Source organism: Pristis pectinata, chromosome 14 (assembly GCF_009764475.1).
Source record: "Pristis pectinata isolate sPriPec2 chromosome 14, sPriPec2.1.pri, whole genome shotgun sequence".
Taxonomy (NCBI): domain Eukaryota; kingdom Metazoa; phylum Chordata; class Chondrichthyes; order Rhinopristiformes; family Pristidae; genus Pristis; species Pristis pectinata.
The window spans coordinates 33,622,355-33,639,406 of NC_067418.1; the positions used below are offsets into that span (position 1 = coordinate 33,622,355).

At 38.7% G+C, this 17,052-nt stretch overlaps 1 protein-coding gene across 1 annotated transcript; it reads right to left on the reverse strand.

The window, feature by feature from the left end:
* Positions 1 to 874: 874 nt before the first annotated feature.
* Positions 875 to 15,888, reverse strand: taldo1 (transaldolase 1). Its single transcript, XM_052028925.1, has 8 exons — positions 15,724 to 15,888; positions 12,498 to 12,621; positions 8,002 to 8,109; positions 6,979 to 7,110; positions 5,980 to 6,155; positions 4,652 to 4,849; positions 2,492 to 2,637; positions 875 to 1,093 (listed from the first exon to the last, which is right to left on the reverse strand). Exons 1-8 carry the CDS (start codon positions 15,827 to 15,829, stop codon positions 1,061 to 1,063), a joined length of 1,023 nt encoding a protein of 340 aa, XP_051884885.1. The 5' UTR covers positions 15,830 to 15,888; the 3' UTR covers positions 875 to 1,060.
* Positions 15,889 to 17,052: the final 1,164 nt, after the last annotated feature.

The following is a 17,052-nucleotide window of genomic DNA, read 5'->3' on the forward strand; positions in this document are numbered from 1 at the left end:
TATTAGTTCTAGAAACTGATTTCTTTGGGGAAAAAAATCAAAATCAAGGTTGTAAGGAAGTGGTTAAATGTGACTATAATGTTAGTTAGTATCTCCACCATGTGGCATAAAGTGGTAAAGACCAAGTTAAATCCAGTTTAACTTGGAGAAGTGGTTGGATTAGAGAATTGATAATCAACTATTATGAAGTGCAAAAAGTAACTCAGCTCATATTTAAATTATGATTTCAGATGAATTACTATGAAGATGGTATTGATCCAACAAGCTAGCCCAAGTTATTCTGACACTACCAGTACAGCTCATCTCTTCCAACATAGTTAGCCACTTTGTGGCATACAGTCTAATTACACTTCCAAGGAACAATCCACAAGCCTTTAGCAAACCATATGAAAGTTCTCAGATTTCTGGTCTTATTCTGAAGCCCCCTGTTAAAAAGGGAGTGGTCCCAATAGCAACCAAGCCAAACAGTTTCTATCACTGCCTTTTATCTATTACCATCATAATTTTCAGATATTTAATTGTTACTGTTTGTATTTTTGCTACAAAATGTTGCTCAAGTTCCTTGAAATTTTACATAAAAATTCCATGCTTACTCACCACTAGACAGCAATATCCTTACTATGATCAGATTCAGACAGAAACCAAGATGAGATTTCATTACTGCCTTATAAAATCAATACAAATTATGATTTACATTATCCTCATCAACTAGTGCAACCTTCTTACTGAAGATCAGTAATCCATTCCAAATCAATGTTTTCTATTACTACTTTTGATTTGTTGCACACACTGAATATCAATCTGTATCATGTGCATAACAGCCAAAATTATTGATTGGGAAGTAGTAGTGGAACTTCACAGCTAAGACAACAAGTTAGTATGTTATGTATTTATTAGAAACAGTTGCTCCAAAATGCACAAGCCTGGATTAAGCACCGTCCAATTCTGGATACAGCAATACACAATGTATTGTGTTCCTTTTACACAATTGGTCAAAAAAGTAAAACAAATCTTCAATCAAACCACGTGATTCAAATGATCCAACTGTGTAAGAGACTTCCTAGCATCCATTCTTGGCACCGAAAAGCCGTTCCTGCAAAAAGTTAAATAGCAAAAGTCAAACCTAGAGAAGTTAGGTATGATGTTCATATGCCATGCAGTCTTGGATCACATACACTAATCCCTTGTGAAAGACCTAATATTCATGTTACTTTTCCAGAATTTAATAAACTACTGATGAGGATACAAGCCAACAGCAAATGGTTCATCTTTTACTAGTTCAATGGAGTCTTTGATTAGGCCATGCATCATTTTTATTTAAACCAGAGTTTAAAAGTCATACACATTACAAACCAACCCACAGTAAACAATTAATCATGTGATTGCATTTCAAAGCAGCCTGCCATGAAATAAAAAATTAGCAACTGTAGTTCATCTATGTCATGGACATGCAATGTATCTCACTGTAACAATGAAACAAACAATCAAGCTTGGACTTAACATTCACAAATTAAGCCTACCACTTTACCATGAAACTACTACCTCTTTCAATGTATATAAATGCTTAAATACATATGTTAAGATTTATTACAGTAATAATGTAGCCCTTTGGTTGATTTACCAGGCATTGCCTCAAGTTTAAAGAACAATTTAACTGCTGGATCCATAGAAAAACTAGTTTGAAATTAGATTACATTTTCCCACATCTGTTTAACTGGTCTCCTCCTTCATTGACCCAAAAGGCTAGACATCATGTGCATGCTAGGAGAGAAGTTAAACATCCAGCCATCTGCTTCATCAAAAAAAGTCAGAAGTAAAACCTTGTGTGATGACTCTACGACATTCAATTTTATTCACAACTTCTCAGAAAAAGGAAACACTGGTCAGCAGTTACTGCAGCTTGCAACTCTCCTGATGTCCCAAAGTTTTTCCCATTGTCAATAAGACAGAAGGCAAGAGTGAGATTACACACTCTTCGCTGGCCTGGATGAGAACAGTTCCAGCACAATGCAAACTCAACACCATTCAGAACAAAGCAGTTTGCTTGATTGACATCCCATCCACTGACTAAACATTTACTACCTGAAGCACCAGCACACCACTGCTGCAGTGTGCACTGTCTTGTAGATAGTGCAGTCATCCAAGGCTAGCCTGACAGCAACTCATACCTGCAGTCTCCATCACCCAAAAGAAAAAGGGCAGCAGGCACATGGGAATGCTGTCACCAGTAGGTTCTTCTCCAGGCTACACATCATTCTAAAATGGAAACATAACACTGTTCCTTCAATGCTATTTAGTCCACATCCCGAGCAGAAGTCTCTTCACTACAAGGTCTGCCTCATTTCAAGGTGGAAGCTCACCATTATGTGATCAAGGATAATTATAGATGGGGCAATAAATGCTAGCACAGTGGTTCCTGTAACCGAGTAAAAAGCTGCTCTGATGAAACTAGCACCTTACTTGGATGTGACAAGCTTTCAAAAGTACATACCCTTATCATGTTTTCTAGCTTAACAGCATCAGCTGAAAACTTGCGGATCCCATCAGACAATTTTTCTACAGCCATCTGGTCCTCATTGTGACACCAACGGAACTTCTGTTCGTTCATTTCAACTTTTTGTATGTTAAATGCTTCAGCTGCATACAAGTAAAAGAATGGTTGGCATCTTTAGAAATTATATTGATAAATGTGATTGCATAATGAAACAGAAAATTCCATTGGACAACCACCTTGTTCAGGAAAATTGATCTTATTTAGCTTTAGATTATGCACAAAATTAGGATAGCATAAACTCTAGTGTTAATTATGATAATAACCTTAATCAGGGTACAAATTTTATATTAGCTCTACATTTTAGAGAGATACAGAATGGAAACCAGCCTTTCAGCCCACTGTCAATGTTGAGCATCAACCACCCACTTACACTAATCCTACATTCGTCCCATTTCAAGTCAAGTCACCTGCACAAGTATGGCAAGATTCAAGTACAATGAAAAACGTGTTCTCCCCACATTTTGATTACCTCAAGATTCTACCATTCACCTGCACACTAGGGGCTATTTACAGTGGCTAATTAATCTATCAACCCACATTTAATTGGGATATGGGAGGTAACTGGAAGACAGATATGGAGTCACAGGAAGAACTTGCAAACTCCAATACAGACAGCACTCAAGGTCAGGATTGAACCTGGGTGTATGGTGCTGTGAGACAGTGGTTCTACTAGCTGTGCCACTATGCCACCCTTATTCTCAATACTTTATAAAATTTAAAAATGATAGGTAGAAAGAAATAAAAGGCTCTGGAGCCAGTTTTCTCAGAGATCAGTGCTGCCTCCAAACCACACAACCCAATGTCCTTAACCAAAAATAGATAATGTCACTGGACTAAAGGCTTCATTACCCAAATACAGATTCTGGTTAAGAACAAAATAAACCCCACCAATAAAAATGGGACCAAAGTAAATTTATCCAAATTAGGTTAAGCAGGGAAAAAAACTCATATCTCTACCAAAGGGATGCTTTTACTGTATCAAAGAAAAAAATCTGCATACACTGTATGCTGCTTCTCATTCCAGAATTATTTCTAACTCTTAAATCACACTTCCCCTGAAAACTACTTATTAACTGTCCTTGAATACTAACAGAATAAAAAATTGAGAAATTAGAAATACAACCACTACGTTGATACAGAAACAGGTTTCACTTGAACTATAATCTCAAAATGAATGCAGATAGAAATGAAGATTGAGAAATCAGCTAAGACATATTTCAAAAGTGAAATGTCAAGTATTTCAAGCAATTAAACTTGCCACTGAAACTTAACAGATAACATTTGCTGAAATTAAAAAACTGCAGGTGCTGGAAATCTATACAAAAATGAGAAATGGCAAAAAACTCAGGTCAGCAAGCAACTGTGGAGTGCGTTTCAGATCAATAACCTGAATTAAATATTTCCAGCATTCTCTATTTTTATTTCAGATTAAATCAACATATACTGTACTTTCTGATGAAACAGTGAGGAAACATTTTCTTTCCATAGATGCTGATCAAGCATTTTTCAGCACTTGCGGTGCTTACTTTAGATTGCATTACAATAGGTACATTATCAAGAATGAATCACTTATGAGATGTAGATGTTTAACATGTGGTGCATTCTCTAAACAGTTTCATACTCCAAATCATCTCATTAGAATATCAAACGGCAAACTCTGCACAACTACATTTCATGATCTTCATTTCATAATGCAAGTGCATTTGCACATACACTAATTCCAAATAAAGTGTGCTGAAGTTAAAGTACTTTGCCATTTTAAAGAGCCAACTACTACAAATTCAGCTGGAAAATGTTTAAAAAAAAACAATGGTTTACATATCATGATGGTTACAACAGTACAATAAAGTTGTACATTGTTGAAATCGCAATTGTGGTTGTATTCTGTGTATCCAGAATATTTCACTGACAATTCATAATTAAATATAAAATTTATTCTTAGTCTATTTTAACTTTACAAATGATGATTGAGGGTTTTATCCACAAATGTTTAATACACTGAATAAATTGTTGCTTGATACTTCAATGACACCTTCAACCTATCAATTAGCTAGAATGCCCTTTTGGCTTGATTAATCTATATGAAAAACCACATACCTTTTTTAACACTCAAAGCTGGAGTTAACTGCCCAGAGTCTTTACTGAGTTCTTCCAGTAATTTTGGAGATATTGTCAGATAATCACAGCCTGCCAACGCTTTAATTTCACCAGTATTACGGAAAGATGCCCCCATGACAATAGTCTTGTACCCAAACTTCTTGTAATAATTGTAGATCTTTGTTACGCTCTGTACACCTGTAGCCAAATGAGGAAGATAAACAGTGTTGCGATGGTCTGTGAATCATCAGATTTTTTTTTAAAACAGAAGAACAGACAGGTTAGCTTCTCACTCTAAAAACTGTTCCCACATAGATAAATGTTTACAGCATGGATATGCATGCATCAAAAACAAAATGGTGGGATGAGGCAAAGAGTTGGTAGGGAGAAAACCTGCTGCAGCATTCCTGAACTTCAGTGCTTTGGAAGTGAAAGTCTAGCAGTTAGCAGTGGAACCGTTAAAGTTCTGGGTGATCAAACAGCCAAAACTGAAAGAGAATGTTACAGACATGGAGGGGGAAAGAGTCCAACACTAGGGGAATCTGAAAACTAGGGCAACTTAGAATTGTTAAGTATCAGCAGCCACAGGGACAGTGGTTGAACAGGATTTGGGAAACAGATTTTATGGAAGGTAGAAGATAGGGAGACTGGCCTGGAGTGCAACAGAACTGTCAAGAGTACAAATTTCACCTGACAAGGGTGGAGGCAGGTAACATTAGAAGTGAAAATGGATAGAATTAATGATAGCCCTTGTTTATGGTGTGAATTTCTTCTTGGGGTCAAATTTGCAAACAAAGTGGTGCAGCTTCAAACAGTTGCCACAGAGGAGAGGAAAGGAGTCAGCTGCATACTGGCAATCCCTAGGTTACAACACTGTTCCATTCCCGAGAACTATTTGCAACCCAAACTGCTCGTAAGTCAGAAATGAACAAGACGTGGGAGAGGATCACAGAAATAACTAACAGGAAGAGCAGCCACCAGCTGGCTTCACAGTGAGTGAGCGAGTCTGCTCGGCTTGACCCAGCCCCCAGTTGTGGGGAAGGGTATGGTGGGAGTTGGGAGAGAAAGCATGCAGATATACTGCTTCCAACTGGTACAGATGTCTGCAGCAGTCGGCAAATCCATCCACATCCACCCCACTGGTGTCCCAAATGCTCATTCGCATGTATGGGGTATTCATGAGTTGGGCTTTGGTAAGCTGGGGAGGACATTACTATTTAAGGTTATGGTAAATGATTAACCCTATAGATGTGGCCAGCTTTGTTAATAAAACAGTCACAGTTATATAACACCAAACTATTAGCTAATGAAGGGTTTGTAAAATGTACCTGGATCTTCACTTGGTTCAAAGCTTTTCTTATCTGTATTGGCCACATGCCAGTCCAGAATACGACCCACAAATGGGGAAATCAGTGTTACTCCAGCCTCTGCACAGGCAACTGCCTGAGCAAATGAGAAAAGCAGAGTCATGTTGCAATGGATGCCACACTGTTCTTCAAGGATTCTGAAACAGACAGTAATTCTGGTTAAACCACACCCAGCTGGAATAGTCAACTTCACAGATGCTCAAGGATTATGTACTTGCTAAAATGGGAAGGAAAGGGAAGAAACTTTCACAGGTCAGGCTTGCTCTTTATCTGAGCATTAAATTCAATTTCCAAGATTTCTGCCCAATATTGGGGGAAAAAAAGAAACAGTTGCCCTTCCATTGGTCAGAACTTACTCTAATTCTTCCCTTTCTTCTCTTGTTGATAAGTTTCCAAATCTTAGAGCTCACTGGAATATGCAAGTTCATTTGGGTTGATAAAGTGAAGGGAGTTGTAGGAAACAGGCTAATGTTAAACTGAACAGACTAACCATGATCTTAATGCAGTTAATGCGCAGATGCTCTTTTCCTCACCCTTGCTAAATGTTGTGCACAGTAAAACAAATTCTATGTTAGTTTTACTGAAACACTTGAAATTTGAATATCGAAGTAATGCCTTTCTTAAAAATGATAAAATTCAAAATTCAGTACTCAAGTTGTTAGTCTGTTCAGATATCGACTCCTGATAGATATGTAACTTTAGCAGGTCTAGAAGTTATTGCAGTCTCATTGATACATTTCTCGTAGTTTGTTCCCTTTAAATCAATTTCCAAATCATCCAATATAATTCAGTAATCATGTCTGAGTTTGAAATTTACTAACATCAGGTACTTCAAAGGTTAGAACTATACTCTGTGCAGAAACTGGATGACTCAGCTTAAATGTCCAATAATATTCATATCCACTCAATTTGTATATTTGATATTTAAAATAATTCACGCAGCCTCAAAACAGCACTCACTTGCCGGCCTGAATTCCTTCCCAAGTGGAAGTAAGTTTGATGAGAATGCGGTCCTTGTTGATCCCTGCATCCTTGTACATCTGAATTAGGCGTTGGGCTTTTGAGACCATGCTCTCTTTGTCAAATGACAACCTATATATTTCAAAAAAATGAGCAACAGGCACATAACAGTTATTAATCGCAAAGTTTCAATTTGCTTTCCACTTTCTATTTTATTGATCTTGTGATTATCAAACTATTTAACATGCAGCAATTGAGCAAAAATAAATCTAGTCACAAGTCCACATGTAAAACTATTGTTCAATAGTAGCCAAGCAGTTCAAGTACAATGTTAACATCTACCTAACACTGCACCCAGATATGCCCTTTCACAAAAATCAGGACAGATCCAATCAGGCTAATCCTGGAACTCACTATGCAACAGCACCATGGGAAGTACCTGCACCAGAAAGACTGTAGCAGTTCAGATTGGCAACCCACATTCTCAAGGATGAGCAGTAGTTGCAGGCCTTGCTTGTAATGCCCAGATCCAAAAAGTGAATAAACACTGACCTTAAACTGCGAATGGGATCATTAAAACACAATGGTAACTGCTTTGCAACATTACAGAGGAGCACTGCATGTAACCCTTCAAAAAGCTTACTTTTTATTCTACTCTTATAAAGAAATTGGTGGATCTGATTTCTGTACCACTCTAGTCAAAATTTCTCAAATGGATTCAGCTGCAAGAGATAATCTCAGTCTTGATTTTTTTTAAACTGGAAAGAGATAAATAGCATCCTTCATAGGGGCAAGTGTTGCAACCCTAAAGATCGCCCTGTCCGAGGCCTAATCTCAATTTTATGAAGAATCTGAAGCATTACCAATAGTAAAGAGATCACTAAGTGACTAAGTTGCTACAAATAATCTTACATAGATGTACATTATAGCCTTATGTATAATCCAATAACTCCATGGGCTACAAACTTAAATATCTTGCACTATCACTTTATCAAAGCTTACTACTTATACATTAACATTTACCTTGCATCAACTTCAGTGGACACTCTGCCTGGAATTTTCTTCAAAATCTCCACCCCAAAATTGATATACAATTTGTCCATGACATTGGACATCTGTTCTTCCTCAGATCTGGAAAAAAATGGTTATGTATTAAATTCTCAGTAATGAATCTTAGGCGAGTAAACTGCTGCTTTAGATATCCAACTACAGTTACTGAACTCTGCCTTCTGGAGAATGAACAATCTGGAATCTAAAGAACAGTGCACAAGAAGTGGGAGCTATTAAGAGGCAGTGACACAATCAGCACCATGTACCAATGTGAAATGGCAAATTGTTGAAACAATTCTGTTCATTGTTACAGAGGAGACTAACAAAAGCAAGGCACAAAAAATCCTCAGCTCACTGATAGCCCAGCCTTGTCTGTAAAAAGCCTTTAGGGATTCAAGGAAAGCTCAAGGATATAACTGCTCCCACATGATATCCCACCCAAGCACAGCCCATTTGTCAGTGAATCTCTCAGCCTTTCATCCAGAGGAATGGATTCAATATTTATACAGGCCAATAAAGTTAACAAAATACAGTAGTCAGTTCTTTCAAGAAAAGATCAGTGACTATATTACTTTGTCACCTAATGGATTCTTGCTAAGACTGTACAGGTCTTTGGGAGACCCATTTATAGGGCTGTATGCAATTTTAGCCTGTGCCTGGAGGATGTACTTTCCTTGGAGTTAGTGCAGGGTAGGAATCCTGGAACATGAAGGTTAACTTTTGAGGAGCAAATGAGTAAGATTGGCCTTTACTAACTGGGAGTTTAGAAAAATAAGATGTGATCTTACAGACATTCACATAGAAACTGTTAGTGAAAAATAAAGGGCATAGAGCCAGAGGGTCTCACCTCAACATCAGGAGTCTGTCTTTTAGTGTTGAGATGTGGAGTGTTTTCTTGAATTATAATCTTTAATAAATATTTAAAATTCTCAACCCTGAAGGCAATGTTATATTGAGGTGTTAGCTAACCTTCAGCACACAGAATTAAAGAATGGAATAGATCAAATTTCCTATTTTGCCTGCAAATGAAATTAACTGAAGCTCAGTTAATTGAATTCTGCAGTGAATTTGCAACCATTTACTATCTTTACAGTAGAAAAATATTCCAATTCAGATAAAAAAGGACCACAAACAAAATATGAAGGGAGCTCCAAGGCATGGCCAAGCAATGTTTTCAGGACCTTAAGAAAGAATGCCTCTTTATCCTTGACAAAATATGGAGGCCCAAGCATAGAAATTATCCTACTTTCTAATGTATTAAGATGTTGTGTTATCCTAATTTTAAAAAGGATCGTAAAGAATATGACCTTTTCACGCAAGGTCTTCGGAACATCATTGTTAGGTTTCCCCATGGATCATCACACCGTTTTGATTCTGCAAGATAGCATAGCTGATGTCACTTAGTATTACAGCTGTGATCTTGGGAGTCATCTCCTAAAGGGGCATATAGATACAAGATCAACACCCTTCCAACCTCTAGAGAGTGATACTAAAAAGAAAAAGGACATTAATAATGAATGAGAGGAGGAAAGTGCTCCCAAAATTCAGAGTAACCTGGACAGGCTAGTGGAGAACACTACCCACAGGAGGCATTGTTGTTTGGCAAGGAGGCCACCGATACCCTCTGGGGCTAAAGCCAGGTGCTCCTAGGAAGAGACTGTGAAGGAGGGTCTCTGCAAGAAACAGTACTACGATACTGAGTACAGTTTGTGAATGCCCACAATGGGAGCAATTCCACATGCCTTCTCTGGCTACTGAATGAAATTAAAATGAGCAGAGTACAGGGGCAAAGAATTTGTGATGAAATTTTATAAAATGCTGGTCCAGCTATATCCTGAATAGCATGCCCCAATCTAGGCATCATACTTTAGGAAAGATTGTACAAGATATTTGCTAAAATGATTTGAGGGATGAGGGGTTCAGTTACGTAGACAGACTAGAGAAACTGTTACCCTTCTTGGAACCTAAAAGGTTGCTGATAGGGTTTGACAGAGGTATTTATTAAAAATCATGAAGATTAGTGCAGACAGAGGAACTATTCTCAAAAAAGGGTCAAAAACCAGGCACAGAATGATGATTTTCAAGAGAACCAAGTGACACAAGGGAAAATCTTTCCACAATGCACATGGTTAAGCTATGGAACTCAGTGCCAGGGATAGTAGTGGAGCACATTCAGATGTACAATAAGGGAGCAGGATAAGTATCTGAAAGAGCGTGCAGGGCTCTAGGGAAAAAGCAATGGATTGAGATTAGCTAGTTTGTTCTTGTATTGAACCAGTAATGGGCCAAATGACCTTGTTCTTTGCTGTACTCATTCTGATTGTGTAAGAGTATTGAAGATTGGAATCAAGTCATACCTTACAGTCCCAAAATCTAAGGATACGAGGATTGAACTTGACTTGGCCTTCCAGAGTATTAACCTTGCCCTTACTGAATTGCCAAACACACTCAACAGACCACATTATCTACTTCTGTTTCTATTGATCATGTACATAATATGAAACCAAAGTGCATATTTCAAATGCAATTCAGATTTTGAATTCTTTCAGGTTATAAAACATGAAAAAATTCCAGGTGCTCATAACAAACTTAAAATGTCCCTATTCAGGAATTATCAATTACTACTTTTAAAGGCTACAAAATTTCAATTTGAAATAATTGAAACACTGCTGAAGAGGTTTCTTCTAACAGGTCCTTGCTTTTCCATCAATGCAAGGAAATTAAACAGAACAGCAATAGATTTTTTTGTAAAGAGAATGCTAGAATAAACAGCTTCTTGCATGACACTAATGCTAACATCAAGCACTACTAACAGGATCAGAATGGCATTCAAAAATGGTAAGAATTGTAGTCGGGCATCTCAGTATGAGAAATTGGAGGCTTGTCTGCTGGTCCATAAGCATTCAAAGTAAAAAGCTTCCCACGTAATCAAGCTTATTTCACAGTGAATATTATGGCATCAACTGTTGGATCTGTTTCAGAAAAGTGCCTTCAGAAAGACCAGATCATTATCCAAAATACTGGAAACATCCTACTACCACCAGCACATTTTGAATCCACCTCTTTAAATCCTTTCAGGTGATTTCCAGAAACACTTTAGACATGATGAGCAGGTTAAAGATTCCACAATTGTAATTATGAATCATTATGAGCCCATGGCGACAGCCAGCCTGCACTCACACCTACAAACGGCTCAAAAGTTTGTGCTCTGCAAAGTATGAAGTTACAGAAGAGGGAATTTAAAGTCAGAAAATTTTAAAAGCAACAAGCTGTTAAACCAGACATTAAAATAAATCGGAAACAACACCATGAGGAGGATTATGTGCCAGTTACAATGTGCTCAGTTCAATGGAGGTGGATACCTGCCAGCTAAACAATGGATTTCAGGCTTTTGCAACGATAAAGGCAGTGGCAGAGTCAGGCTATGTCATGGATATGAAAGTTGCCCCATTTTGATGATGAGGAAATATGGTCAAATATGACAGCAAGATCTTGAACAATTTGGGTTAACTTCAAACATTTGCTCGGGAGAGAGATGGAATAAGCAGTGAGCAAACCAAATGTGCAATGGGGGTCAAAAACTATGGCTTTTGTTTTTCCAATCTTTAGTTGGAAGAAATTTTTCCTCTTAGTATTGAATATCAGATTAGCAGTCTGACAGTTTGGGAATGAAGGGACTGAGATACACTGGTCAGGTAGGTCTGCCCGTCAATGTTCATGTGGAAACTGACATTACTTTCAAATGATGTTACTGAGAGAACTCATGCAAATGACAAGAGGAGGATGCAAAAATAAATCCTTACACAACTTAAGGAAACATTGCAAAAGTAGTATTTCCACTGCAGGCAATTCTCTGGCTAAAACTAGATAGATAAGAATAGAAACAAACTAGTTAATGCAGCTCCACCCAGCTGAGTGACAGGCACTGGAAGCTGATGTGGCCGACCACGTCAAAAAGGATTAAAAATCTCTTCATGCTCAAAGACAGACAATACAAACGAGCAGATACTCTTCCAGCCAGCATTACTAAGCATGTATTTAGATCAGTATCTTTGTATTTTTGTACCTTAATTGATTCAAATTATTTTTTTTTAAAGAGGGCGGTTTTAAATACATTACGAATACAACTCACTATTACATAGCATCTATTGGATTTTTTTTTAACTTCTGTCTTATTTCCATAAACCCCCACTATTTTATCAAAGGTTTATTTTTTTAAAAAATGGATATCCAAGAACACACTTTATATACAAGTAACATTAATATTACATTATGTTTTGTTTCCAAGTTGGACACAAGTAACCCATTTGTCAAAATCACATGCAATCATCTTAATAGAGAAGTCTTTCTTAAAAGCAGGTAATATTTTAGAAAGTTTATTATTGGCTTCTTCCCATTGTTGGATCACATCTTGTATTAAAATCAAAAATGTCATTGCTATTACGTTTTGAGCTTAAAAGATTTCTTACCCGCCATGGCTCTTTCCATATTCAATAGCATCATCCAACAGTTTTTCATAGGCTGGCATCTGAGCAGCAGCAAGAATGAGTGAAGGGTTGGTTGTGGCATCCTGTGGTTTGTATGCATCAATGGCTGCATATGAAAAGCAACATATTCAACACCATACTATGTTTAAAAAAACAAGTCCAAAACACTATGACATATGGTATTCTTCCTTGTTTGCATTATTTTGCTATTTTAAGAGGAAAATTAAGCACATGCAATGTCAGACATTGTACTACAGATAAAGTCTTCAATATTTTAATTAAAACTCTACTCAAAGGTGCATTGTTAATAATTCAACAATAGTTTTCTGCAAAGTCAAGGTGACTAAGCAATTTGTATTTTCCCTGGATCTTGAACAACATGGCTAGGAATGCAGAAGTGGCTCAAATAACAGCACGTCAAGCAAGTATACACACAGATACTGATAAAATTGCCTTGTGTACAATTCTGTGCATAACTTTGGGCTGCCATTTAGGTTGTTGAAAATCAACTCCTTATCCCTCCAAACCTAGATCCATCATTCTCTTTGGCCCATGTCAGTAATTGTTATAAAAACAAAAAAAAAACAAATTCTTGAGTATTAGACATTCACAGAAATCTTGTCTATGTGGTCATTATAAGGAAATTCTAACAGCAATTATGCAAGCCATCAGAGCCCTGGCCCAAACTCTCCTGCTTTCTTCATTTCCAGCCGGGGTCAATAGATAGTAATCATATTTGAATCAGATCGCAACTTATTAAAACTCAGCCAATAGACTGCTATTATTTGAATTAATATCATACTGAAAACAGATGCGATATATTTTGGTTTGTCTGGTGCATATTATGAGTGATGTTCAGCAGCAAATGCTTTAGTTTTTTTTCTGCTTAAAGTTATAATTAGAAATAAAAGAAAAATGCTGATACCTGCTGAGGTTTTCCAGCATTACCTGCATGTGTTCTGGTAACAATGTTGTTAGTTGTAATTTGTTTTTGTTTACTTTGAGGAGAGAAGATATAGACCTGCAAAGATGAATGACGCCTCAGAAGCGCAAGCAGCATTAGGTTCCAAAAGACAATCTAATTTTGTTTCAGACAAAATTTTGCACAATTAGATGAGAATATGTATTCTATGAAAGGACAGTTAGTCAACTCCGCAAGTATTGTTGTTGACTTCTCAAAGTGCTATGCAAATGATATTAATCCAACTAACTATTCAATTTCAATTGAGATTATACTGTTTCAATCCAATTGCAAAAAAGCATGCAAGTTATTCATTTGACAAATACCAAATCCTCCTTTAGATACAAAGCAAAAGAGCCAGAAATGAAACCTGCTAGAGAAGATTTGATGCTCACTCCTTTCCCACCTCTCCCTATAGTAACTTGGTTAGTTCTGACAGGCTGGCATTGTAGCTACATTAGGTTGGAACATGATGGCTAGCCAGCTATTCCGTAGAAAATTGCCAGTTAGCAAGTGTGCGAGCAAAAGCATTCCACACTTTCATGCCTGCAAACTGCATTGTAGAAATACAGAATATGCTGGAGGTCACCATTAAGTCTAGGGGTATCCTGTAATGCCCCAGCTGAGAGGCTGGACATACAGTACTTCACATCTGGCCTCAGGATCACAACTGCTTCAGCTGTAAAAGTTTTGCACTGTTTCTTCTTTCATATAGATTATGAATAAAGTTAATTTCTGAAATAAAAAATTTGCACAGCCCCATTTAAAAATTAGCACAGCCCCTACATTTAAAAACCGTGAAATGGGCTTTTGACAGTCAGGATGTTGTGGGGGTGAGCCTCGGTGCATTGTCCAGAGGCTGAGGTGCCACTTCCGACCAGACCCATTCACTGGATGGCCATAGAACAGAGGCTTCAAGGTAGTTGGAAACTAAGCAATCACAAAAGGTTATGTGGCCATGGAGCTAGTGCAATGGTTGAGTGTAGGCAGCAAGTGGGCACGTACAATCTGGCCCATTATCTTTTGTTCAGTTTCATCCAATCAAACCACATGCATGACCCATTAGAGAGACAAATAGTTCACATGGCTGACCCATATTAATTCAAGCTCTGCAGTAATGGAAATATTATCCATCAAATAACCATTAAGACATTTTCTAGATGTATTCAGTCACAAGGAAAAACAAAATTATATAGCAACTTCTCCTCAGTTAACATCACAAAAGCATTAACAAACAAAATCTGGCACCAGGAAAGGTATCTGGATGGTTGACCAAAAGATTGGAGCAACTTGTAGGAGACAAGACAGAGCAGTAGGTGGGAAAGTGAAGTCCAAAGTTTGGGGTTTTGGCAATTGAAATACAGCCACATATCGTGGAGCAATTGAAATTAGAACACTAAAGAGGCCAAAAGTGCTGGGAACACACATAATGTAGGTCAGCAAGGATAGGACTGAAAAAGTTTTAAGAATTAGGACAAGAATTCTGAATTACTTAAGAAAGTAACCAAGGTTTTGATACAAAATACTGCCCCATTCGACAATGGCGAGCCTTATAACTTTGCCAACCCTCATACACAACAGTGATTTATAAAATGCATTATACTACCTCTTGCCATATCCTCAGATTATTTTTACTGGAAGAATTACATATTGCAGTGCAGACAGATTATGTCCAAACGTTGAAATAAAATCGCAGCCAATTGACATTCTTATCTTGAATTAGGCTGCGTCCCTTCTCCTTCCTTTTATTTCAGGCAATATAACACATCAGGAAGCAGTGTTGTGCAACGCGAGAAGACTAGGTCTTTAACAAATTATAAATATTTGAACTGATAAAGCTGTTAGCTATTCCAATAGATTGCTTTTCTGACACAATTTAGTGTTGGCGTACACCAAGGGGACCTCAGGAAGAGAATGGGCTCGGTGGTTTTGAGCGGAGGAAATCGCGGCTCCTCTGTGACTTGGCGAGCAGGCTATAAGAGGCAGTACTGGGGGTGGCAGCACCGGGCGTCCGCACCACACAGCAGGCAACATCCGGAGGGAGAGGGGAGACCACTCAAGAGACCGCCCGGAGCCCAGCCAAGCCTCGGAGCGCGGCTGCAGATGGACCGCACCGTGTCCCCCTCCTTCTCGAGTCCTCTTCCCCCCCCGATCGTGCAAACAGCCTGACTCCTGCAACCGGGGCCAGGGCCCGGGATCCGCAAGGCGGCAGGGAGACCGACGCAAAGGCGGGGGTCCGGCTCTCACCGTTGAAGTCGCCGGTGTCGGCCACCACCACCGTGAGCTCCTTGAGCTGCTCCAGCACCGACGCCATCTTCTGCCTCTTGGCCGCCGACGAGTCACACTCTGCCATCGTACGGCCGGGTATATCGGGAGGGCGGGGCAGCCGGCCGGGTCGCTTCCGCGGGAGGTCGACAGAGGGGCTGCGCAGCCAATAGAGACGCTCAGCGAGCCTGCGGCCAAACCCGTCGGGTCGGAACGACCGCCGCGGCTCCACCAATCGCGCACGCCCAGCAACGACGCGCCGGCCAATGAAGAGGAGGTGGTGCGAACGGTTTTGGCAGTGCGACCAATGAGGAAACGCCCAAGCTCGTCGGGGAAGTCCGTTGGCCAATGCAAAACCATTGTTCTCTTTTCCAGTCAACGCCAGCCGTGGTGAAAAGGTATCCAATCATCTTCAGGTAAGTTTACGCCAATCACAACATCCCAGTAGCCAATGACCTCAGCGACTGTATTAAAGTAACCAATGGGATTAATCACCTCGCCCATCATTGGAATAAGACATAAAACAGCGCTGGAAACAGCAAGTAGGTTGTGTAGTATTTGTAGTCAGGTCGGGTCCGATGAGGGGTCTTTTATCTGAAGCATTAGCTCTGTTTATCTCTGCACAAATATTTGAATTCTCAGATTTCCACCATCTGCAGTTCTTTTTTTATTATTTTCATCTGGAATAAGACATCATGATCAACATCACTGTCATGAGGCAGGGAACAATGATGGTTTGAATAAACGACGTTAGGTTACTGGCAGAGAAGTAGACTGTTCAGTCCAACCAATCCATGCCCGCATTTATCCTCCACTTGAGCCTCCTCCCATATTTGCTCATCTCAATCAACCTCTTTCCCTCATACGCTTGCCCAACCACCCCTTAAATGCATATGATTGCTTTAACCACTCCCTGTTGCAGCTGGTTCCACATTTTCATCATTCTGTGGGTGAAAGTGCTTCTGAATTCTCTATTATATATTAACAGAACTATACCAATAGCAGGCATTTGAAATATTTGCTAATGTAATTGATTTCTGAACATTTCAGGAGTGAGCAAAAGATATCATTACCTTCTAAATCTAAATTGTCTGAAAGACAAGCCTCAACCTGGTTATATAATAATGTATCAAACTAACTAAGGCTGAAGTCAATTTGGTTCAACAGCAAACTGGATTTATATTGCATACAAATATTTATGTTTAATGTGAGAAAACATCTCAAGATGTTTCACGGAAGAATAATGCCACAAATATTGATACTATATGAAAGGGAGATATTACAATGGGTGACTAAAAGTTATATTTAAGA